General features: G+C 57.5%; 8 protein-coding genes across 8 annotated transcripts; 4 read left to right on the top strand and 4 right to left on the bottom strand.

The window, feature by feature from the left end:
- Positions 1 to 605: 605 nt before the first annotated feature.
- ISF_05580 (hypothetical protein) lies at positions 606 to 2,246 on the top strand (the record flags this gene model as incomplete). The annotated part of the gene is made up of 1 exon (XM_018849185.1): positions 606 to 2,246. One exon carries the CDS (start codon positions 606 to 608, stop codon positions 2,244 to 2,246), a length of 1,641 nt encoding a protein of 546 aa, XP_018703756.1.
- Positions 2,247 to 3,139: 893 nt separating this feature from the next.
- Positions 3,140 to 5,845, bottom strand: ISF_05579 (hypothetical protein; the record flags this gene model as incomplete). Its single annotated transcript, XM_018849184.1, has 1 exon — positions 3,140 to 5,845. The coding sequence occupies one exon, from the start codon at positions 5,843 to 5,845 to the stop codon at positions 3,140 to 3,142; it is 2,706 nt and encodes a 901-aa protein (XP_018703755.1).
- Positions 5,846 to 7,751: 1,906 nt separating this feature from the next.
- ISF_05578 (hypothetical protein) lies at positions 7,752 to 8,068 on the top strand (the record flags this gene model as incomplete). Its single annotated transcript, XM_018849183.1, has 2 exons — positions 7,752 to 7,785; positions 7,854 to 8,068. 2 exons carry the CDS (start codon positions 7,752 to 7,754, stop codon positions 8,066 to 8,068), a joined length of 249 nt encoding a protein of 82 aa, XP_018703754.1.
- Positions 8,069 to 8,596: 528 nt separating this feature from the next.
- Positions 8,597 to 9,747, bottom strand: ISF_05577 (hypothetical protein; the record flags this gene model as incomplete). The annotated part of the gene is made up of 2 exons (XM_018849182.1): positions 8,597 to 9,532; positions 9,616 to 9,747. 2 exons carry the CDS (start codon positions 9,745 to 9,747, stop codon positions 8,597 to 8,599), a joined length of 1,068 nt encoding a protein of 355 aa, XP_018703753.1.
- A 625-nt stretch (positions 9,748 to 10,372) lies between these two features.
- ISF_05576 (MFS transporter) lies at positions 10,373 to 11,898 on the bottom strand (the record flags this gene model as incomplete). Its single annotated transcript, XM_018849181.1, has 2 exons — positions 10,373 to 10,988; positions 11,051 to 11,898. 2 exons carry the CDS (start codon positions 11,896 to 11,898, stop codon positions 10,373 to 10,375), a joined length of 1,464 nt encoding a protein of 487 aa, XP_018703752.1.
- A 741-nt stretch (positions 11,899 to 12,639) lies between these two features.
- On the bottom strand, positions 12,640 to 15,073 carry ISF_05575 (C6 transcription factor; the record flags this gene model as incomplete). Its single annotated transcript, XM_018849180.1, has 5 exons — positions 12,640 to 13,193; positions 13,249 to 14,487; positions 14,543 to 14,686; positions 14,745 to 14,785; positions 15,021 to 15,073. The coding sequence occupies 5 exons, from the start codon at positions 15,071 to 15,073 to the stop codon at positions 12,640 to 12,642; spliced, it is 2,031 nt and encodes a 676-aa protein (XP_018703751.1).
- A 520-nt stretch (positions 15,074 to 15,593) lies between these two features.
- On the top strand, positions 15,594 to 19,430 carry ISF_05574 (5-oxoprolinase; the record flags this gene model as incomplete). Its single annotated transcript, XM_018849179.1, has 1 exon — positions 15,594 to 19,430. One exon carries the CDS (start codon positions 15,594 to 15,596, stop codon positions 19,428 to 19,430), a length of 3,837 nt encoding a protein of 1,278 aa, XP_018703750.1.
- Positions 19,431 to 19,721: 291 nt separating this feature from the next.
- On the top strand, positions 19,722 to 20,621 carry ISF_05573 (hypothetical protein; the record flags this gene model as incomplete). The annotated part of the gene is made up of 3 exons (XM_018849178.1): positions 19,722 to 19,943; positions 19,975 to 20,313; positions 20,448 to 20,621. The coding sequence occupies 3 exons, from the start codon at positions 19,722 to 19,724 to the stop codon at positions 20,619 to 20,621; spliced, it is 735 nt and encodes a 244-aa protein (XP_018703749.1).
- Positions 20,622 to 21,109: the final 488 nt, after the last annotated feature.

The raw sequence follows: 21,109 nt of genomic DNA, 5'->3' as shown, positions 1-21,109 counted from the left end.
GTGGGGAGATTGCGATTTTATGGCAGCTTATCATAACCGTCTTTTTTATATACACCTTTTTTTTCGTGTTATCGTTGTCTTGATAGTCTATTTCTGCGCCGAAAGTGAGGTGCTGGCGTCTTTTTTTTTGTCAACTTTGGCACTGGGAAGCGGTCGAATAGAAAACAATGTGGATGGATGGTCAGAGAATTACGAATGGGACAATATGTAAGGGTAAAGAAAAGACAATGCTAAAAATGAAAGAAGTATTCAATTATTCGCTGGGCGTTCTGAGTCAGTAACCAAGGCGGAGCCAACAACTGCCGTGACGACGGGGCTGGTTTCGGAACTGTCCGTGTTTTTTTTTGGATTGCCGAACGTGTTCTTATTTATTATAGAAGGGTTTTGAGCGATATCATTTCAATTATAAGCTTAATAGTGATCCATGTTTTCCATGCTGCCTCTCAGTATTAAGCCATTAGCGCATTACCTACCTTAATAATGCGTACATTTATAGACCACTCCTTCCTATAAGAACAACTTGTCCTCTTACAAACGCACATACACACTTTGTCTACGTTTGTGCACAAATTGACTGTGAGAAAGAAGCACAGCACAAGTTCATCATGGCCGACAGCAACCCAGCGGCCCTTCGCCAGCGCCTGCGCGACTTGTCTTTTAGCCTGCCCGCCGCCCACGAGGCGCTCCGGGGCGTCGCCGTGCCCTCGGCGCTCGGCCGGCGGGCCACGCGGCTCTGCGTGATCCGCGGCATCCGGCACCACGCCGCCTTTGCCTGCACGCCCGAGGCGCAAGCACTCCGCGCGTGGCCTGAGTTTGCTCGCGCCCTCAACGCGCGCGCCATCATGAGCGACGCCATCCCGGACATGGCCGGGGACGGGGACGGGGACGAGGTCCCATACTGCATCTGGTACCCGGAGACGGCGGCGGAGGAGACGTACCGGGAGCTGGCGCGGCGGTACCCGCGGATGGCGCAGCAGGTGGCGCGCGCGTGCGCGGTGGCGGGGTACGCGGCGCTGTACGGGGAGCTGCGCGCGACGGGTACGGTGTTGCCGGACGTGGCGGTCGCGGAGGAGGCGAGGGCGTGTGGAAGCGTGGAGATCTACGAGGCGGTGATGCGAGAGCCGGTTAGGTACGGCGTCATGGACGACTATAGCCGGTCGATCCGGGCGGATCCGCAGCCGTCGGGGCTCAACGGAGACACGGCCGTGCGGCCGATGCTAGAGGTCAGGCAACGGTTGGAGACGCCCTCTGGCTACGAGACGCGTGTTATCGACGGTGACAGCGACGGCAATGAAGATGACAGCGACGACGAATTTGACATGTTTCCCAACGCGGGCTTCGAGGAGGCCACCTTTGACATCACCGAGGACCTCTGCATCGACGAGCGCGCCTCGCCGGAGGACGACGACCGCCCCCCCACGGCCGAGCAGCTCGCCATGGCCGCGTACCTCGACAAGCCGCTCCCCGCGGACCTCCCCCCCGGCAACAAGGACGTGCTGATCCTCGCGGCCGCCTACTCCGGCGACGTGGACCGGTACGCGCGCCTGCGCCGCCCGCGCATGGTCCGCGGCGAGGCGGCCTGCGCGGCGCGCGGCATCTACCACAACCCCTTCTTCGCGACCTGGTGGGCCACGACCGCGGCAGTCCAAGGCCGGCCGGAGGAGGAGGAGCGGCTGTTGTCCGGGGAGCCGCGGCGGCACGCGGCGTGGGTGGCGCGCGCGGTGCACGCCCGCATGATCATGAGCAACGACCTGAGCCGGCTCACGCCCGCCACGCCGCGCTCGCACCTGCCGTACCTCATCTGGTACCCGGCCGTCGCGCGGCCCTCTACGTATCGGGAGGTGGCGCGGCGAGTCCCCGCGATGCGCGCGGCGGTGCTCCGCGCGGCCGTGCACGTGCGCGACCGCGGGCTCTTCGACGAGCTGGTCGGCGAGGTCGAGCCGGACCCGTTTGTGCTGAGCGAAGCGCGGGCGCGCGACTCTGAGGAGGGGGAGCCGTCGTACTACACGCGGCGACTGCTGGAGCGCGCTGACCAGCTGGGCCTCGCGGAGGCGATCCGGGACCCGAGCGGAGGAGGCAGATGGGGCTTGTCGGAGGGGTGGAAGCGGTTCGGGGTGAGGCCGGACGTGGCGTGTTCGGGGACGGCGCCGACGGGGAATTGGCTGCATGACGGGCCGGTGGTGGTGGGCGCGATGCAGGACCCGGGGATTTACAACGAGGCGTGGGCGGACGGGGGGGGGGCTTGAAAGGAAGTTTGCATTCATTCCAGGTGGTGGTTAGGGAGTGCTTTGAATGATACGACGGCAGTGGTTTCGCGTCTAAGTAGCTAGGTGTAAGTGGAGGCAGACTTGAGTGGGCTTCTTCGACGAGCTCTCGGGGTAAGAGACAGCATTCCGAGAATCAAACTGAAAGGGAAATTAGGAAAGCACGACTCCATTCGGAATTTACTTCCACGATATGGCGGCTCTCGTCATGCTGAGATGACGCTGCCTGGGTGGGTTGGAATCAACTGCCGAAGTCGGTGGGGGCGTGGCGCAGGGTCCAAGTCAAGATCCATGAGGCCTATCAAATTAATAGCCCTATAGTTATGCTCAATTTAATAACTGAGCATCGGCGTAGCGGCTATCGCGATACGCCGGATTGCCGGTGCGTTCGTTGATGCTGGACCGGGACCCGCCCGCATGTGGTTGTGCGCGGCAGTCGCATGTTCCGAAGCAGAAATTATTCGCGTTCGTATAGACGCATGTAGATATCTATATCATATGTAGATATAAGCACATATTCAAAATTGCCACTTATTCACATGGGATGGATAGCACACACAATAGAACCAAGGCGGGCATATTGACCGCGGAGCAGATGACGTTCAACTTCCGGCGTCTGTTCTTTCTCGAGGGCAAATTATTATTTCAAGAGCCAAGTACGTGTCTATATGCGAATAAAGGTAGATACAAGAATTGTCAATATTCATTTCACGCTGTGAAGAAACGAGTGTGCGTGTGTATCCATCTCCTTGTCTGTACCCGACCCCGGCCAAGTCCAGTTATGCGACTACCTGGACTGATCCTCGCTCCACCCTTTCTCCTCCTCCCTGTCCTCCTCGTCTTTCTTCTGATGAGCTCATGTGGCGCAGCTTCACTTAGAGCGAGGCGCCAAAGTTGGCACGGTAGACGGCCGCCGAACGGGGCAGCGCCCTCCTGACCGGCTTCTCCCCCTCCTTGGGCGGCCCGGCCGGCAGGGCCAGGAACGCCGCGTCCTCGTCGTCCTTGGCCTTTTGCGCCGCCAGCATCGCATGCCAGAAGCGCTTCGGCGTCGTCACATCCGCCTCGAGCTTCCTCGCCAAGTCCTTGATTTTCTGGCTGACCTCCGACACGCCCCGTGTCGTCAGCGCGCGCTCCTGCTCCGACAGGCTCGCCACCAGCGCCTTGCTCATGCCGATGGTCAGGAAGATGGACGCCGGTCCGGTGAGGAGGGGCGTGCACAGGGGCTTCGGCTGAGGTGCGACGATTTGGGGCCTGCACTGGGGGACGTACGGGTTGACGATGGCGCGCGCGGCGCGGAAGTCCTCCTCGGTCAGCATCCAGGCCCAGTTGCCCTCCGGGTAGTCGAGCCGGGCGACCCAGAGCTTGCTCTCATCGGAGATGCGCCCAAACTTGAGCGCGATGAGCGTCTGAAGGTCCCGCACGCCCTGGGCGTCCGAGTCGGGGAAGTACTGGGACAGCTTGTCCTCGGTGTTGGTGCGCATGATGAGGTTGGCGATCTGCAGCGTGTGGTGCAGCACGTGCACCTGCAGCGAGGCCTCGGACATGGTCGGGAACTTGTCGCGGAGGTAGCTCGGGATAGACAGGGTGTCGTTGTGGATGTTGGCGAGGCCGCGGCTCTGGCCGAGGATGTAGGTCAGGTCGAAGTAGGAGGGCAGCTGGGGCGGGTTGGCGTAGAGGGCGTCGGCGATCTTGCCCAGGTCGCGCTCGACCTCTTCCTGGTTGTCCTCGGTGGCGGCGCCGAAGCCCATGAAAAGCCATTTGTGGTACTTCTCGACCATCTCGGACGAGGTGATGTTGTCGTTGAACTGGCGGTTGAACTCGTCGGCGATGGGCTGCAGCGAGATGTCGTGCGTCTCCTTGAGCGTCTTGGGCAGGGCGATGAGCATCTGGCGCTGGCGGCGAACCATCTCGCGGTCCGTGGCCTCGAGCAGCTGCGTCTTGACGTCGGCGATGGCCTTCTCGACGTCGGCCTTCTGCTCGGGCGTGGTGCTGGCCTCAAGGCTGTCCTGGGCGCTGGCCACGGCGGCGCCGATGGTCTGCGCGCCGTGCGAGAGGACGGCCAGGCCCTCCATGGCGAGGGCGCCCTCGAGCTTGTCGCGGAAGTCGACCTCGGTCGAGTTCACGCGGCGGCCGGTGATGTTGGCGTAGCCCGGGTGCGAGTAGATGTACGAGTAGATGTCGTCCTTGAGGAAGCGGTTCCAGACGCCGTCGCGCGCGGCCTGCATATGCTCCAGCTTGGGGTAGGGCGGAGGCCGGAAAAAGCTGAGGATGGCGCGGATGACGTGCAGCGCGATGCCCGCGGGCACGTTGCCCGTGAGCATGAGGCCGTCGCCGAGCAGGCACAGCGCCGTGTCGATGGTCTCGAAGGCGCCCTTGGCATGGTCCGCGATGGCCTGAACCGTGCAGCCGACGATGGGGATGATGGAAGACGCGGCGGCGCCGAGCTCCAGCCCGGACACGTTGTCTCGCCAGGCCTCGACGATGCCGTACACCCAGAGACCGATGCCGACGACCTCGCCGATGCCGGAGGCGACCGAGGGCGCCTTGAAGCCGCCGCCCTTGCCGACGCTAACCTTGGGCGATTCCGAGGTGAGCTTCTCGTAGTGCAGCTTCGTGCGTACGTCTGCCAGGGTCGTGCCCTTCCACTTTTCCTGTGCGAGTTTCTTCAGGCCCTTTTGAGTCGCGAGCTTCTCGAACTCCGCCTCCGAGATCTCCTCAGCCATCTGCGCCGCCTTTCCGAGCTTGGCCTCCTTGGGGAACAGGATCTCGTCCTCGATCGGGAACTTCTTGCAGGCCGTGATCTGCCTCTTGGCCATCCGCAAAGCGCCGCCAGGCAGGCAGAATCCAAGGACCTCGGCGCCGTCGAGGTTGCCCTTGAGCGTCTTGATGTTTTCCTTGTGGCCGCCCTTGATGTTCTCCAGCCAGGCCGCTGCGATGTCGCCCTCGGAAACGGTGGGATTGGCCTTGACCGTCTTCTTCAGGTTGAAGATCGGAACACCGTCCTTGCTCAGGGGCGCCTCAATCTTCCAATCCGGGTGTAGCTTCACCATGGCGTCGACGGCAGCTTCCACGCGTGCCTTGAAGACCTTGTGCATGGAATCGTAGCCTCTCTGCCGGCACAGCTTCACGTCCTCCAGGGCTTGTGCTTTCCGGGCCGCTGTCTGCTCGGCCGTCTCAGGCTCGAGGTTTCCTTTCTTATCCTTTGGCGGTCTGTCAAGTGGCTCGGTGTCGGGGTCAAGTTTTCCGACGAACCTGTCGCCGACCTTTTTGAAGACATCGGCGTATTCGTTCTTGGCGCTCTGAACAACCTTTTTGAACTCGACCTGGGCAGTCAGCTCCTCCTTCTCAAAGATCTTCTGCGCAGTCGCTTCGATTTCAGGATGCAGATCGTTTGTGACGGAGGCGGTGACTTTCTTTTTGGAGATGTATTCCATGAATTCGTTAAGACCACATAGACCTCCGTCCTTTCCCTTGCAGCCGACGGCAATGATGGGTTTCTCGCTGGTCAAATGGTCTAGGCGATACGCGTAGTAAAAGTAGAGACGCTCGTAGGCGCCGGGCAAGGCATACCCGGCTGCCATGACCGCGAAGCCCAAAAGGGCTATCACGGGTTGGAAAAGATGCATTGGAGGCGTAAGCTTCCGTCAAGTGAGTGTAGGGGTAAACGATCAAAGAATGGATGAGTGAATGAGTAAGTGAGTGAGTGTAGGTTGGGTGAGTTATCGATGGAAGAGGGCGGCAGGAGTCACATATATATAGTAGTTTCTCTTGAGCTTTTTGTAATCTCGACTCTATAGATAGACGTACAATGAATGAAGCCAACGAGAAATCTCGGCTCGCGCGGTGGCCGGCAAAGAGCGTCGCTTCCTCCGTCGACGTCGACCGTGCGGGCCATGGACGGTGGCCTGAGTCGGCAGCATGAAGCTCCAAATTCCGCACACCGAGGACGCGGCAGGTTCACGAAGCAATCGATGAGAAGAAAGATGCTGGCAAATGATACTCGGCACGTACCGGAACTCGGTAGCCGCAGGCAGTGCCATCAGCAAAGGTCTGGGCAACCCACCTGTCATGAATCATGTCAACGGCGTAGGAAATGCCCGGCTGGCCGACTCTCACGCCAAGGACTTTAAAGTGTTCTTAGGGTTGGGAGTCTTCTTGTCGATGCCGATGATATTGTGCCCCCTGTGGTATATTCGCGGCCCTGGCTTGGTTGGCGGTGCAAAACTAACTTGACAAATGATTACGGCCCATGTGACACTTGCTTCCACTGGGCCCAGTTTCTCTCTCTTTCCTTCGGATGATTCGAGAAGTTGACGAATTCACCCAAGCTACCGATCAATCATTAGCCAATGCATTAAGCGTGCCTCGTGTGGTACCTCGTATAGACTCGTACGGGCTCCAAGTTGCTCCCAGGGAGAGATCCTCTTGGTTCTTGTACAGCATCAACAAAGATTAATGATTCTCTTGAATAAATGGAACATCAGTACCAAGCGTCACTTATTGTCTTGTCAGTCTAACAATCTTCGTCTCCGCAAGTCAACCAGACAACATGGCCCTTTTCAGCCACTATCGCGATCCATTAATACGAATGTTGCTGCAATGACCTAAGCGCCTCGGCTCTAATTCGATTAATAGAGCCAATTATAAGCATATTTAAAGTATCCAATGACCCGCCCAATTCAGGCACGCAATGCGGGTGTGGCAACTGCCGCGCTGTTATAACTCTGACTGAATCATGAACAACCAACAACCTGCTGTACCAAAGAACCGGTTGCAGGTCCCTTTGCACAGCATGGATTCTTCTTCCATGCCTTGAAAGGCTAGTTGGTTCCTGCATTAGACGTTGAAAAGGCTCCTACGTCTCGGCATAGCATCTTGTCAACTATGACAATAGAGCTATTCGGGCCACCCGACATATAGTGAGGCGACTCCCCACTAAAATACGAAACTGTCCAGCTGTCCAGCAGGCCTACAGCGTGTGCGGCAGTTGTTTGATCCGCGGAGTCCTTCTATTTTCTTTGATCCGTTAAGCGCTATACCGGCATCTTTCATAACAAGAACCCTACTTTCTTCACCTTGGGCGCCCGATCGCGCCTCGCCGGTAGTTCACCGGCATCCATCACCGGTGTAATCGGTACCTGAGCCAAACCTCCACTCCGGCTATTGGCTTGTCCAGTTTTGCGATTTCCTTGCCTCTTTCTTGGACGGCTTCGGCAAAAGACGCATGCCGGATTAAGATTATCAGTCTATGCGGAGCAAAACGGATTCTGTCTCTTCACAGACGCTCGAGTCAAGTTCGGCGTCCTCGTCGACCGAAATGCCGGTTCCGCGCCCAGTATAAGACTGCCGAGATGCCCTCTTACAAAGCAACAGTAATTCACAGAACCAGACTCCAGCCAAACACTCGTTTAGCAACCCAACTCCTCATTCTTTACCTATTTTGAACCCTTTTTCACTTTTACCAACATAAACTACATCACCGCAAACATGGTCCGCATCGCTGCTGCCGCCGTCCTGGCCTGTACGTATAACCACCTACTGCCTCGTGATCCGTTATTGTCGTCGCCGCTAGCTAACCCACAGGAGCAGTCGCCGTCTCTACCATGGCTCTCTCCGAAGCCGTCCCCGCCAACGCCGCCGCCCTGCGCGCCCGCCAGGACGCCGAGGAGGTCCCCAAGCCCGAGACCCCCGCCGCCGACTCCCCCGAGGACTTCAAGAAGTGGATGGAGTCCATCGCCGAGACCGCCGCCATGCTTCAGAAGCTGGCCCTGGAGGCGGCTGAGAACCACGGCAAGACCGAGTAAGAAGAAGTTGACGGCCGAGGGCTGCGAGGGCCGGAATGATATCACCACAAGGCGCAACTGCGCCTTGACTTTGGGCTCTCTGCAGGGGACCGAGACTTTTTTGTGTACCCGGGACCAAAATCCTTTATAAGTGAAAATGGGTGTGCGTGGCGACACAGGGCTACTTAGAGCTAGAGTAGCCACAACTACATATATGAACTGGTATATCACCCCTCACAGTCGAAAGAACCTCGATGTGATTGAGTACGTCTGAATTGTGCACAGTGAGAAAAAAATGAAGCAAACAGAAGCGACGAATACTTCATCTGCACGAGACAAGTTTAGTCCACGCTGTATAGTTGGCTAGAGTTTAATAATGATAAATGTTTAGCTAACCAGGAGGTGACCTCACTGGTCTCACGTTGTCGCATATAATTCAATTGAGGTTGTCAATGGTTCAATGAGCTATTCGGTCTACAAATAAATTCAAAGGAGAGAGATTTCCACAAACATAGGATACTAAATGGCCACTAATCGGACCATCCTAAACTACAGCTCATCGCCGTTGTCGCCCGTCTTTTGGACAATAAGGAGGAACTCGGGAATCGAAACCGCAGCGATGAGGGCGTAGACACCGACGGTGACCAGGAACGCCTTGATGTACAGCGTGATGAGGCGGCGCCATCCTGCGCGGCTAAACGTAGTCCAAGCCTCGGCCACGGTAGCGTAGCCGCGGCCACCCGCGACGGCCGGCACAACCTTGCCCTGGAAGGAGCGGTCAAAGGGAATGATGGCGTCGACCTCTTCGGGGAGCAGCGACGCCTGGACGCGGACGAGGATGACGCGGGCCGGGATGACGAGGGCGATGCCGGCAAAGGCAGAGACAAAGGCAATGGCGACCAGCTTGGCGAGGTCGGCGCCGGAGACATCGCTGACGTCGGTGCGGCCGCCGTTCTTGTACTCGGGCATGTGCACGTTAAGGATCTCGAAGAGCACCGTGGGCACCCAGCGGACGACCTCGAGTGCGAGCCAGTTGAGCAGGACGGGGCGCCAGGTGGCGTCGAAGGCGCGGGTGAAGGTCGGCAGCCGGCGGAAGTGGGAGACGCCGGGCACCGGGTGCGTGAGGACGATGTGGACCCAGGCGGCGGAGAACTGGACCAGCGTGAGGGAGGCGAGAAGCGTGGCGATCGGGGTGAAGTAGAGGCCGAGCGCCTGCGTGAAGAGCTCCACGAGGATGACGGTCATCAGGTACTGGATCGCCTGGAAGAGGATGCCGCGGAAGAAGCCCCGGACGCCCGCGACGGCGTAGAGCAGGCGGGTGACGGCGCGCAGGGACGAGGTGACGGTCCGGGGCGCGCCGTCGGTCGGCCGGGTGGTCGCGGTAGCGTGCTCCTCGTCATCGGCGGAGAGTGCGGCGTAGGCGGGCGGGTTCTCGTCCTCGACCATGGAGTAGATGGGGTAGATGGTGCCAACGGTGTACTCGGCCTAGATAGAAAATGGGGCGGTTAGCGGGCTGAGCTTGTCCAAAGGGGCTGCGCGCTGGACCGGACGCGGCGGAAAACACGTACGAAGAAGAGAAGAGGGACAAAGACGACGAGGTCGATGAGGATGACCCAGAGCGACCACGCGGGCAGCTCATAGTTGATGTTGCCGCCTTCCTCGACGGAGCGCCGGAAGAGGGGGACGGTTGTGGCGAGCATGGCTAGCTGCAGCGTCGGCGTTTATTTAAGTTTGAATGGTACCTTCAGCTAAGAGGACCAGCTTATGGGATATGTAGAAATGGAAAGGATGGAGTATGTAAATGAGATTTAACAAGGAGAAAAAGTCCGTCTGATGATGATGATGATGATGGAGAGTGATCGACGATGAGGACAGTGGGAGGTGGGGGGATAAAAGAGGCCAAGTTGTTGGGTACAGGGGTTTATGGTGGCGCAGCTCCAGCTACAGCCTTGTCTGGCATCAAAAGAGACGATGAGACATGAGACAACAGGCAGCACAGTTGGGCTCGGCACATGATGGAGGTGCTTCAGAGCTGCACCGGAGGCTTGCCTTGGGTTGTGAGCTCTAAAGAAAGCTATAAATTCCAGTTTACATTTTACAGCTACTTCGAGTAATAAAGCCAGTTGGTCAACGCGGCCAACAGGCAAATGGCAGGGACAAATGGTACGCCACCAGCTGTGTTGACTAAGCGCTCAGGTACTTGCACTCTGGAAGCTGTTTGCTGTTTGCTCTTCCCCTTGCTTTCCAATACTCCATCAAGTTCGCCAACTCACGTTGAAGTGCAATGATCAAGGACGATAGCATCGTGGAATTCCCGCAACTATTCTAGAGATGATACTTGAAATCAGGCGCCCGGTCTCCCGTTCTCACCCGACGTTTATCCTCCGACCCTGCCAGGTACTTGTCCTTCTGTCGATTCTGCTGTCGTAGGTACAGCCATTTTACAATGATGAGCATCTGCGCGAGCCCCAGCGCCGCCACGGAGAAAATGTTGCCCAGTCTGTACGGCGCGGTGCGATAGATCTGGCCCGCCACCACGCCCGCGGAATTACCAATGCTAAGCTGCATTCCGATTGCCGTCGCGCGACGGTAGTGAGGCGCCACGTTCACGTTCAACCACGTTAGGTTCAAGCCCGGTCCGTTGTACACAGCAATGGCGCACAGGAACGTCCCAAGAAACTTGACGCCGTTGCTGGCGGAGCAAATGATGAGCACGTACCCCACGATACCGGGTAGGTTGGCGAGCCAGAGAAGCGGACCGCGGATGCAGTAACGGTCCGACAGAAAGGCCGCGCCGAGAAATGCGAGACCGCCAAAGATGTACACCGGAATGCTCAGGTACTGGGCTTGTATCACCGTGTAGCCCATACTGACAATGATTGATGGAAGAAAGGTGCTGAAGCCGTACAGGAGAATATCTTGGCAGAACTGGATTGCTCCACTAGAAATCAGTCAGTATCGATTTGACGAAAGTGAGAAAACAAGTAGCACGGCAAACCATACCTCAGGTATAATTTCGGATCTTTCAGTCCGATGCGGATCTCTTCCCAGCTAAACTCTTCGCTTCCCATGTACTGGGCTCGCTGAATCGCACGAACCTTCATGATGTGCTTCTCCTCGGTGGTGAGGAAATACGCATTTGACGGGTCGTTTGGCAGGCCGAACCAGATGAGCGGGGCGATAAGAATCGAGAAAATCCCCTCGATGATGTACACCCATCGCCAGCCCGCCAAACCCGCGATGCCGTCCATCTTCAACAGGCAGTATGCCAAGAGGCCACCAAACGCACCCGCAATGGCAGTGCACACAAACAGGTATGACACGCGAATCGCCTGCTCCTGGCGCTTGTACACCATTGTCAGGTACAGGTTCAGCGCCGGGAACAAGCCCGCCTCGCAGGCACCAAGGATGAGCCGCACCGCGTACAGGCCCGCCACGTTGTGGACGAAGCCCGTGAAGATGGTGCACAGCGACCAGATCACGCACAGGCTGGTGAGGAGGATGCGCGGCGTCATCCACTTCATCATGATGGTCCACGGCGGCTCGAACGCGACGTAGGTGGCGTAGAAGATCGAGATGGCCGTTGAGAACTCCTTGGGCGAGGCGCCAATGTCTTCCGGCATGCCGGCTACTTTGACGTTGCCGATGTTGCTCCGGTCGAGGAAGCAGGTGAGGTAGACCAGCATGATGATGGGGACAAAGTACATGTCGAGTTTCAGCAGCAGCTTTCGTTCGGAGCGGACGTCAATTGTCTCGATGCTGCCCCCGGTGGCCTCGACATGACTGTGGACATATTCGTCCACAGCTGATGGATCTTTCTCCAGGTAGGTATCTGTATTCGGACTTGCCATGGCGACGTTGTATGGTCGTCCTTTTTGCGTGGAGCACACCGCAGCGACTCGCGATCCAACCGCGCTTTATATGTAGGGAAGGAACTTCAAAACGAAAGGACCCGGAAATTCGGAAATGGCCGCGAGGAGATGGTCAAGGCATTATCTCAAACCCTACCCCGTGGGGTAAGTGGCTTCTGCCTCTCCCGCGCTCTGATAAGGGTACACTTCAATTGCAGGCAAGCCACGCACCGCCATGCAGGCACGGAAGGGATCATCCGTCCAATGATACGAGGATGGTGGATCGCGACAATGCATTTTGGTGAGTGGCGTCGGAGTGCTTCACCGACGCTAAACGTTGCGGCCCAGATATTGGCTGGATCCAACAGCCCGCGGGTACAAGTCCGCCTGGCCCGACTGTGCGGTCGGCTACCGATAACGCCACCAAAATACTCATGCGAGATACAATGCTGGCTGCAGTAGCCTTCGAAAAGACTCGAAATCCAGTGTCTCATGGCCATCACAATGTGAGGATTCCGACGATATCACGGAGATATTTGCGTCACCGAAAAGAAGAAGGCGAGCGCAACTAACAGTTGGGTCTAGGCAACTACGGGAAATTGGGGCTGTTGAAACATTTGGACTCACTCGTCTTACTTTTATTTGCCTGATCTGCCTCTACGACCTATGGATATTAGCAGGCCAACGACCCCGAAGCCCATCACATCACATTGTTTGTAGCTGGTATCAATCGCGCAACTCCTATTGTGCACCGGGGGCCTGATGCCAGTGGCCACCGTCGCCGACGAGGTCCGCCGGCAGTTGTTGCTGCCTGGCCAAGTCCAGATCCAAGTCCATGGTCGGATACGCGAAGCCTTCTTCCCAGAGTCCAAAGTCCATACCTGCAGTGCCACTCTCATCATAGAATGGCTCTGATAGTGCTTGGATGTCAATGACGGGGAACCGCGGCGGGTATGCGCTGATGTCCGATGCCACACCCCCGCTCTCGCCGAGCGACACCGCGCCCAGGAATGCCGAAGGGTCTGCTGGTGGTGGGAAGAAGAGCCCTGGGTTCTGCGGCGTCGTGCTCACGGGTACGGAGTAGTCGCCAGGCATGACTGTGGAAAGGAGGCGAATGAGAGCCTCGTAGCGAGCCCCGATGTGAGTGTTGCCCCTCTCCGACATGGTGCGAAGGAGTCCGAGCCCGCTGTTCATGGCCGACACGTTGATTGTGTTCGTGGGGAAGGCAGCGCAGACCATGACAAGAACTATGGTCGCCGAGAATATGTGCTCTCCGTCCATATAGCCATATGTGGCTATGCTGGGTATTAGACTGCCTGGTTCTACAAATATTTGAAGTGCTCCACTTACCGACAAGATCTTTGGTTGACGCAATTACCATGATGTTGATATTATCGAGTGCAGCCCCGATGCACATCTCAATGACATTCACCGTCGTTTGCGATAACCCTGCCTTCCAATCCGTTTCTTTGATCAAGGCTTCGGGTCTCTTCCGGATCAGTGCGAGCCTCTCCTTTACAACGTGAAAGAGGAGTGGACGGATTGTCATGTTTATGCACTGATAGTAGTGCGCCAATGTGCTCACGCTTTCTCGGCCGATGCTCAGCCGATCGGGATCAAAGCGGAGGCCATACGGCAGCTCGCTGTCCCAGTTCGATAGGTCAATCAGAATCCTCTGAACAGAGGCCATCAAAGTTTTTCCCGACGTTTGTTCAGTCTTGTTTGTCCTGTGATATATCTTCTTGTGTATCTCACCAAGGATCCTGGACAGCTTGGTGTACTGTCGCAACACGATGGCTGGGCAGTATTCCGGCTCCGACGGCAGGCGAGAGGGCAGGCGGACACTAATATCCTCGTCTTGTATCGTGATGGGATTTCCCGACTTTACAGACAGGATTCGATCCAGGCTATAGACCGACCACCAGGTTCTTCGCCTGTGCTCCTTTGCGGCATCCTCCATCAACGCCCCCTGCGGAGCGACGCCCGAGGTGCTGGAAATGCTCTTCACCTCATGATGGAGCCCGAGAGAGATGGCCATTCTTAGAGCGCGTCCGATGTACTGAAACGCGGCATCTCTCTTGTTCATGTTTTGCAGAAAATACCCCACCAACGCGAGCGTCTCGACACAGAGCAAAGATCCGTCCTCGTGCGTTTCTGGCAAAAGGTTCAAGGCCTCGGAAAAGTACGCGAATCCAGGCGGACCTCTGAAGTCCACCCACTGGTTGACAGAGTACATCTGACCGAATGCAAGGACGAGGAGAAGCTTTGCGTATCTCAGGCAGCCCTCCCGATCGTCTGCGTCGGGTAGGTCGCCGTACGCCCTGGTCAGCGATTCTTCGAATTCTTCCTTAGACTCGGTAAACGCGAATATGGGCCCGATAAAGCTGTACTGGGCGGCAAAGAGGCGGCGTGCGACATGGAGAGGCGCCGGGCGTATCTGCGGACTGAAAACTCGCTTCTTGGAGGGCAGCGTGACGGGGGCTTCGCAAGGGATAGGGTCGATGTCCAGGCCGTCGTGCCCATCCCCGAGGCCGGTGGCCTTTCCGACGTTGCGAAGAAAGGTATCGGACGAGGCTGGTCCCTGGAAAGCTGCCAATTGTTTAGTCTGAGTATCGAGTTGGGCCCATTTCAGCTTTCAACTTACTGGTCGATGGGCGATTGAGGCGAAGATGCGTAAAAGATTCGAAAAGTGGCTCAGCGTCCTGAAAATCATCCTCATCATCTCCGTCTAGGATGGCGGTAGTAGCTTCCGGGGAGACAGTCGCGGTGCCTTTCTGTCCCGCGGTTTCTGAATGGCGACATAGTTAGCGCGTCCTTTGCGCACCTGAGCGGGCAGTGAGACTTACTATCGAATGCTTTTGCCTTGCGCTCAAGGTCTCGCAAGTATCTTGCAAGAGGTCAGTCCGGTAAAATATGAGGAGAGTAAGCGAGCGTACGATTCGTTCACTAATATTTTCCGGGCATCCTCGTATATGCACACCAGTCCGCTGTCGCGACATCGTGAACAGGAAGGCTTGTCTTTGGAGCAATATGAGCGACGCTGCCGGCAATTGAGGCAGCTGAATGAAAACTGTCAGTCCTGAAGTCGAATTTGCCATGGTAAAGAAGGCTTTGGTACGCACGCGACTGGCCGCAGCGCTGCTGTCTCCGAGGCTGGTGAAGCTTTGGCAGACATCTGTATGTCTTTGCGCAATTACCCCACGCGTCCGAGAGTGCCTGCATCTGCAACATTGGAGATAACCCCACAGATGACACGAGGGCAGCCAGGATGCAACGAAAGTGATGGTATTTTCCGTTGGCAAGCAACCTGGGGTTGTAGTTGCAGAGAGGGTCGAGTCGGGCAGCGGGTGATCGGGGACCCATCCCTAGGTGAGGGGCAGCAATCATTGGCAATTCGAGTACGACAAGTGAGATCTCCGACGCCACTTTCGGGTATTCAACTCCGTCAACGGCCTTGTTGGGGCGAGAAAGGGGCTTGAAACATGCGCCGGGGCGGACTCAATCACCGGCGTCCGTCTCTTCCCAACTTGTTGCTATCCAGGCTGGAGAAGCTGAGAGACACAAACTTGAAAAAAATGCAAGCATGTCCTATAAAGGCCATGATTCGCAGATTTCGCAATGGCTAAGGCAGATTGCACTCATTTCGGTTTGCCTATGCCGCAACACCACGACTGCTACACCCATCATCACTCATCATGACCATCAACCCCCTGGGCATCCGCGTCTCCATTGACCGCGGCGGCACCTTTACAGATGTCCACGCGTCTATCCCTGGACGGGACGACATAGTCCTCAAACTTCTCTCCGTCGATCCAGCAAATTATCAAGATGCGCCGACAGAAGGCATCAGGCGGATCCTGGAGCTGGCGACAGGCCAAGTCCTGCCAAGAGGCGAGCCTCTGGACCTCTTCCACTTTGAGTCCATCCGAATGGGCACCACAGTCGCTACCAATGCATTGCTCGAACGCAAAGGAGAGCGCGTCGCACTCATCACCACCAAGGGCTTCCGCGATCTCCTGGCTATCGGGAACCAGTCCCGCCCGGATATTTTTGACTTGTCAATATCACGGCCAGATGTGCTGTTTGAGACCGTCGTCGAGGTTGATGAGCGCGTTACGATGGAAGATTACACCGAAGATCCAGAATCTTCCAAAACAAAGGTTGACGGTACGGACCCAGAGTTGGTTTCCGCAATCACGGGAGAGACCGTTCGCGTTCTCCAAAGGCCAGATCTAGCAGTTGTAGAATCCCAATTGTTACGGCTCAAGTCTCAGGGGCTTCGCTCAGTTGCTATCGCCTTCATCCACTCTTACGCATATCCGGACCATGAACTACAAGTCGGTCGCATCGCCCTCGAGATGGGCTTCTCAGTGACCCTGTCAGCAGAGGTGCAGTCTATGATCAAGATTGTGCCCCGCGGTACCTCGGCGGTCGTTGATGCCTACCTGACACCCATCATTCGCCAATACATTGATTCCATTTCCGCCAACTTTCGTGGCGGCTTTTCGTCCGCCGCAACGCGCATCGAGTTCATGCAGTCCGACGGTGGCCTCTCAGACTATCGAAAATTCAGCGGCCTCAAGGCCATCCTGTCCGGGCCCGCCGGCGGCGTGGTTGGCTACGCGCAAACATCCTGGGATGAGGAAGAGAGATGCCCTATCATCGGCTTCGACATGGGCGGCACCTCCACGGACGTTTCCCGCTATGCTGGATCCTACGATCACGTTTTTGAAACCACGACCGCCGGTGTGAACATCCAGTCGCCGCAGCTCGACATTCACACTGTCGCGGCAGGCGGCGGTTCTATCCTTGCGTGGAGGAACGGGCTGTTCAACGTCGGACCCGAATCTGCCTCGGCGCACCCTGGCCCGGCATGCTACCGAAAAGGCGGCCCGTTGACCATTACGGACGCAAACCTCTTTCTTGGCAGACTGCTGCCAGAGTACTTCCCAAAAGTATTTGGTCCCAAGGAGAATGAGCCATTAAATCGCGAGATTGTGGTTGCCAAGTTTTCAGAACTTACAAACAGTATCAACAAGGAGAGAACCAGTACCGGACTTGCCCCGTTATCACCCGAGGAAGTGGCTTTGGGATTTCTGAAAGTCGCCAATGAAGGCATGGCTGGTCCGATTCGTGCCCTCACAGAGGCCCGTGGCTATGACGCCGCCGATCACCACCTCGCCTGTTTTGGTGGTGCCGGCGGGCAGCACGCTTGCGCTGTAGCCGAGGTTCTTGGAATCTCGCGCATCATCATGCACAAGTACTCCTCGATTCTATCAGCATATGGCATCTCACTGGCAGACGTTGTGCAGGAGGTCCAGCGCCCAGCGGCTTACACATGGGGACCAGACACGCAGAAGACCATCCAACTAGAGCTCCAGCTGCTTGCCGACCAGGCCACGCATGAGCTCATGAAGCAAGGTTTCTCAGAGAGCCAAATCGCGTTCGATTCCTACTTGAGTATGCGATACGCAGGTTCTAGCAGCTCCCTGATGATCCTGAAAGGCGCCGACTGGGATTTCCAGCGCGAATTTGAACAAGAACACATTCGCGGATTCGGCTTCCACTTTCCTGAAAAGGACATCATTATCGATGACATTAGGATAAGAGCGACTGGAAAGAGTCAGTCCAAGAGCATCAAAACGCCTTACAGCCAACTCAAAAATACAAGTGTCAATGATGGCCCTCCGGCAAAGCCGTCTGGGAACAACACCGTTTATTTTGAGGGCGCTGGCCATGTCGATACACCAGTATACGAACTTCACAACCTGTCTATGGGAAGTCGCATCGTTGGCCCGGCCATGGTCATTGACAAAACGCAGACCATCTTGGTCAGTCCGGGTGCAACGGCCACCATGCTGGAGAATTACGTCATTATCGACAGAGAAGTTGCACCGACAGTCAGGAAAGCGGAGGAGGAAGAATTCAGCCCCATTCAACTTTCCGTGTTTGCTCATCGCTTCATGGCTATTGCCGAGCAGATGGGCCGCACACTGAGGAAGACATCGGTTTCTACAAACATCAAGGAACGCCTCGACTTCTCATGTGCCATCTTCAGCCCTGATGGTGGATTGGTTGCCAACGCGCCTCACGTGCCAGTCCACTTGGGCTCGATGCAGTTTGCTGTCCAGTACCAGCACCGCCTGTGGGAAGGCAAGCTGCAACAAGGAGATGTGCTCATGTCAAACCACCCCTCATGCGGTGGCACACATCTTCCCGATATCACCGTCATTACACCCGTTTTTGAAAAGGGCGCCTTGGCGTTCTATGTCGCCTCGCGTGGCCATCACGCGGACATTGGAGGCATTCTCCCCGGCTCCATGCCTCCCACGTCATCTGCCCTGTGGCAAGAAGGTGCAGCGATTGAATCAACCAAGCTAGTGAGCGGCGGTAGATTCAACGATGAAGAAGTCCGACGCCTACTTCTGGAAGAGCCGGCCAAGTATGATGGATGCTCCGGTACCCGCCGTTTGCTGGACAACATTTCCGACTTGAAGGCGCAGATTGCTGCCAACTCCAAGGGCATCAACCTAATAGCCGCGCTCATTGAGGAATTCGGCCTGCCGTGTGTCCATCGCTACATGTATGCTATCCAAAACACGGCCGAAGAAGCCGTACGTGGACTCATGCTGTCAACACTCGCAAAGCGTGGCCCTGAGCCTTTCGTTGCTGTCGACTACATGGACGATGGAACTCCCATCAAACTCACAGTGACAATTGCCCAGGATGGTTCTGCCACGTTTGACTTCACAGGGACGGGAAGCCATGTGCTGGGAAACACCAATGCGCCGCTCGCCATCACGCACTCGGCCATCATTTACTGCCTGCGAAGTCTCGTCTCTTCGTCCATCCCCCTCAACCAAGGTTGTCTGACCCCCATCAACATCATCGTGCCGCAAGACACCATCCTGAAGCCCGGGCCCGGTCTCGCCGTTGTAGGCGGCAACGTGCTGACCTCCCAGCGCGTCACCGACGTCGTCCTCAAAGCGTTCCGAGCATGCGCCGCAAGCCAGGGCTGCTGCAACAACCTCACCTTTGGCACTGGCGGCAAGGACCCCGTCACGGGCGCGCACAAGGAAGGCTTCGGCTACTACGAGACCATCGCCGGCGGCGCGGGCGCGGGCCCGACGTGGGCCGGCCAGAGCGGCGTCCACACGCACATGACCAACACGCGCATCACCGACCCGGAGGTCTTCGAGAAGCGCTACCCGTGCGTCCTGCGCCGCTTCGAGCTGCGGGCCGGCTCCGGCGGCGCGGGAAGGTTCCGCGGCGGCGACGGCACGGTGCGCGAGATCGAGTTCCGCGTGCCGGTGCAGTGCTCCATCCTGAGCGAGCGCCGGTCCAGGCAGCCGTACGGCATGGATGGCGGCGAGGGCGGCAAGACGGGGCTGAACTCGGTGCTGCTGACGGACAAGATGTCTGGGGGGAAGAGGTTGGTGAATCTCGGTGCCAAAGCTACGACGAGGTTGGAGCCTGGCGAGAGGGTGATTATTGAGTCTCCTGGAGGAGGCGGCTGGGGAAGTGCATCTTAGATGCACTGAATATAGTGATTCCGTATATATTCTGAGCTTTATCCCCCTTGCCTTTTCTCTTTTCGGAAATTTAAGAACATCTCTTTTAACTATTTCGGTGACGACTTCGATTAAAGAATCCGGTCTTATACTGCCGCCATTCCTTCTTCTGCTGAGATTTAGTCGCAACGGGAGCTCTGCTTCCGCGCTAGTGATTACCAACCAAATCAGCCAACAACCGTCCCTTCGCGCCCCGGCGCTTACACCTTCATCAACTTTGGCGATGCTCATTCCATCATTATCGCAGCAACCATGGCAGACACCCTCTCATCGCAAGAGTTCGGCGACGGCCTCCCCGTTCTCATCATCCACGGCTGGGAGCTCTCCGCCGCCGCCGAGCAGGCCGACTTCGAGCCGGTCCTCGCCAAGCTGCCGCCGGGCCTGCGCCGCATCTACGTGGACCTCCCCGGCACGGGCGCCACGCCCGCCGCCGGCCTCCGCGACCTCGACGAACGTCTACGCGCGCCTCGCGCGGTTCGTCGACGTCCGGCTCGGCGCGTCGGAGCGCTTCCTGGTCGTCGGCACGTCGTGCGGCGGGTACCTGGCGCGCGCGCCGTGGCCGTGCGGTACGCGGACCGGGTGGACGGGCTGCTGCTGCGCGTGCCCGCTCGTCGAGCCCGAGGACGGCAAGCGCGACATGGACGCGTTCGGGCCGCTCGTGGAGGGTGAGGCGCTCATGAAGGGAGTCTCGGCGGAGGACAAGGCGCTGCTCGGGACATCGTTGGTCGTCCAGACGGCGGCGTACGTGGCGGCCCTGAAGCGCAAGATCCTGGACGTGTACCGCCCGGCGACGGAGGCCGCGGACAAGGGGGGCGCTGCGGCCCATCCGGGAGGACCCGGCGCGGTACCAGATCTCCTCCCACTTGCTGGCCGACGACGACGACGACAGAAAAGGCAAGTTTCCAGCGCCGACGCTGATCCTTGTGCGGGCGGCACGATGACGTGGTCGGGTACCGGGATGGCCTCCGCCTGCTGGAGCGGTACCCGCGGGCGACGTTTGCGGTGCTGGACCGCGCGACGCACGGCCTACCAGTGGACGAGACGGGCGTCTTCGAGGCGCTGGTGGGAGACTGGATATCGAGGGTGCTCGAGTGGCGGCGGAGGCAGCAGCAGCAGCAGCAGCAGCACGACCAACAAGCCGAGGACAAGTGACCACGGGGTCAATGGCATAGCGTCAAAGCAACGTTTCCCGCGTCCTGGTACCGATGCGATCAAAGTTGGGCAACTTGAAGCCTCTAGCATCTCGCGCCGTTGGGGGGACGATGCCTTTGGCTCGGGCTTAGTCTACGTCCATGTTACTTCATGAATTGCTACTAGCAAAATCATTTGCCTGCAACCGTCCCAGGCAAGAACAGTCACCTGCCAGCTTGTTCAAGGCTATCCAATCAAACGGCCCATGTCGTTCAAATGGCTCATTATAGCGCGCTCCTGTCGTTCGTGGCCTTTTCAATGTGTAACTAACGTACAACCCCGTACCGCGCTGTTGATGCCGCTAACGAACCAACCGCCACGGACGCACAGAAGATTGATGATTAGTGGTGGGCCAGCTCGCGAGTGATGGGGGACTACATGCAGTAGCTCAGACGTGGTAACGTAGCTATTATACCTCGCCGTCGCCGTCGTAGGTGCTCGCGAGTAAT

Source organism: Cordyceps fumosorosea (assembly GCF_001636725.1).
Source record: "Cordyceps fumosorosea ARSEF 2679 chromosome Unknown scaffold_13, whole genome shotgun sequence".
In the NCBI taxonomy this organism is placed as follows: Eukaryota; Fungi; Ascomycota; class Sordariomycetes; order Hypocreales; family Cordycipitaceae; genus Cordyceps; species Cordyceps fumosorosea.
The sequence above is the reverse complement of the archived record's forward strand: the minus strand, read 5'-3'. Positions and strand labels throughout refer to the sequence as shown.